The sequence below is a fragment of the Amblyomma maculatum genome, chromosome 4 (genome assembly GCF_055883805.1).
Source record: "Amblyomma maculatum isolate TAMU_Amacu chromosome 4, ASM5588380v1, whole genome shotgun sequence".
NCBI classification, from domain to species: Eukaryota; Metazoa; Arthropoda; class Arachnida; order Ixodida; family Ixodidae; genus Amblyomma; species Amblyomma maculatum.
The window spans coordinates 163,377,077-163,380,209 of NC_139347.1; the positions used below are offsets into that span (position 1 = coordinate 163,377,077).

The 3,133-nt window shown below is 44.8% G+C and overlaps 1 protein-coding gene across 1 annotated transcript; it reads right to left on the reverse strand.

Annotated features, from left to right (window-relative positions):
* Nucleotides 1–597: 597 nt before the first annotated feature.
* Nucleotides 598–2,504, reverse strand: LOC146193396 (uncharacterized). Its single transcript, XM_084600539.1, has 2 exons — nt 2,074–2,504; nt 598–619 (listed from the first exon to the last, which is right to left on the reverse strand). The coding sequence occupies exons 1-2, from the start codon at nt 2,502–2,504 to the stop codon at nt 598–600; spliced, it is 453 nt and encodes a 150-aa protein (XP_084456665.1).
* Nucleotides 2,505–3,133: the final 629 nt, after the last annotated feature.

Consider the following 3,133-nt stretch of genomic DNA (forward strand, 5'->3'; position numbering starts at 1 on the left):
TCTAAAACTGTGCTCGCTTTTCTATGTGGCAACTTTTCTAAATGATGAACTTTGCGAACAAGAGCAACTCTTTTTTTCTGCGTGAACAGAAACACAAAATACGCATGCAATACCTTAATTTGAGACCATGGGGAGCTTTATCAAAAATAAATGTGGTGATGCCCTTAAGCTCCGCCTTCACTCATCAAGGCGAAACGTAAGTGTATCCACAAGTCCACTTGTCGAAACGTTGGCTCATCTGCGAACTGAGGCGTAACCCATTGACCCTTGTTCAGTTCTTTTTCATACCGTGCAAGCCATCTTCTTCCTTTCGTTCTACCTGTAGCCTTGTTACGTCACACGACGAACAGACGAATCAGTGTCCAGCCATGTCACCTTCCAACCACCAGCTGCCAGTAACACCGTCATAATTTTTTTTGCTCCCGTGGTGACACCGGCGCCTGGCAACTAAAGAAAGTGGCAAGGCACGTGTTTTAAGATAAAGCACAATGTTCTGCATAGATGCGAGCACAATACAATGCTGCGATTATGTGTGTGAAACACAGCTGGAGGCAGTAATCGTAGGAGGCATTCATGATTCTGGTAGCAGGTGGTACCTCAGCCGTGGTGGTGCTTCAACCTGTGAAAACAAAAAAAAAATTAAACAATGGGGTAAGTCGTTTCCTTTTTTACAAGTCGCATTACCATGCGCTAAATACAAAAAGCAAGGCTTTTTTTCATGCACTGTCAATGAATTTACTGTTCAAATACGTTCATATAAAAAACAAAAAAGTCCTTTCGAAAGTGGCGAGAAGATTAAAAATGAAACCGGAAAGCATCAGTTTAAAACTAGCTCCAATGAACAATATTGAAAGCAGAACTTTTATACTATTTTGTGTAGCCGTAAAGAGCAACGTTGCCTTGGAGTCGGGGCTTTGGATAAGGCGGCATAGTAGTGAAAGCAGTTAGAAATTCACGAGCTTGAAGGGACTATGATATGGCAACCACTAAGCTAAAAAACACGCAAGAACAATCGATATTTCATAGCTCGTCTCCTCAGTGCAGAAAAACTAAGATAGCCTCATTCCAGTTGAGGAAGCCAACGACCACAAAATAAGCTTCTTTTCCTTAAGCTGAACACCTGCTAAGCACAAGAAAAAAAAAGGAAAAAAAACAGGCCCTGAACAGGACATCCGGAGACGCAGGACAAGTGGCAAGAACATGAACAGAATTCCTCGTGGATTTGAGATAGCCAAAAATAAACGTGAATGATACTAGACGTAGAAAGCCACGCGTGGTCGATAAGCTGAGGATGGCGAGATGCATGATCGGCTGGCCGTGATTGGGGCCGGGGTCCCGATGACCGCGACGATCTGAGGAACTGTCTTTATTGGATTGAACTCCGAAGAATCGTTAGCAAGGGTTTGCACTGACTACGAGGATAAAGATGGCAAATAGTCAGTCTTCACATACCAGTTTCACAACAACAGAGCAGACTGCATTGTGTACTTTCAGTGGCCGCTGTATCTTTTCGCCACCACACTAAATATTTAGATTGAATTGAGGAAGACACCCCCCCCCCCCCTCTCATATTTTGCTCGATTTTACGAGGGGAGGGCTTCCTTCACTGGTGTTTACTAGGGGATGCACATTTTCCCCTTTCCACCGTTACTCAGTGTTCGTTTAGAAACCTCTGTAAACAGATATGCGTCTTTTTAACGTCGGCCATATCATCGTATATTTATGCATCAAGAACCGCCAACATTAAACGATTCATCTGCATGCTGATATTAGAAACGTCCTTGTATTAATCAAATCTCTAGTAAACTGCGAACAGGTTTTCGTTCCTAAAAAGAAATGCGCGGAAAAAGCGTTTATGCTGCGTTTCAAAGCGTATATCACTTACTGCGCGTAATTTCTCAAAACACAAGACATTCCCCATTCTTTTGAAATTGAAAGCAGCAAAAGCATACTCTGTTCAGGGCCTTTGTCAGAAGAATTATCAAGCTGGTATATACAGTTGCTTTTCAAAGTTTCTCAATTTATGGGCTACTTTACAAACATATGACGAGATTGCAATGCCACAGAACTCACGCATGAATCTTGCTCTTGAGCTTGTGCAGCAGTCCATGGCCATGTCCACCCCCGTAACCGCCGTAGCCTCCGCCGTAACTTCCGCCGTATCCTCCACCGTATCCTCCGCCGTATCCACCGCCATAACCGTGGCCACCATATCCTCCACCCTGTGTCTTGGTCACCTTGATGTTCACGTCAATCACAGCATGGACAGGCTTAACGGGAGGAGCGTAATGACCATGCCCTCCATAACCGCCACCACCGTGGCCACCACCACCGTAGCCGCCGCCGCCACCGCCACCCCATCCACCGCCGCCTCCCCATCCACCACCGCCTCCGCCTCCCCAGCCACCGCCACCACCGTAGCCACCTCCGCCGCCGTAGCCGCCAGCGAATACTTCCCGCATGACAACGGCTGATGCCACGAAGAGGACAAAAGTGGTCTTCATCTCTACGACTTCTTCAGTGGGGAGCCACGAGCCTTGTTAGCAGCAGAGACGTGACCTGCACATTTGCAAGGCATACATAAACGTGAAGCGCAGCAGCAATGATTGCATCGTAATCACTTTTATCCGCCTTGAAATTTCTTGTATTCGCGAAATCTGGCAGAGTACGTTTTAGAAAAGGTAAGCATATACATTACGGTATTTTTTGCGCTAATGTTCCAAGTACTTTGTCCGAAATAAGATATCAACTGCATCTAGACATTCAACAAAAACGTTTTTTTTGTTGTTGTTTTTTTTACAAGACAAATGTCGAACCCAGCTCAATTTTGTATTTCTGTCTCTTGCAACGTTCTAAAAACGTATTTATGTAGCAACATTCTACTATTCTTTATTGTGTCATTTCAGCGTCCTCATTTCAAATAACAGCCGCACTTAATAGTAAAGCAGCTGGGAACATTTCTTCCCGACGAGTGACTCTGCGCTATGCGGTCAAAGTGAACTTGTCGTTATCAATAGAACTTCTAAAAGTGCTTATTCGGTAGCAAGCTGAGAGGCCGCCGACAGAATTTGATCTTCAAATCGGCTGCGTCTTCCCTCGGCAGCAAATACTACAATCAAGACAATAACTTCTA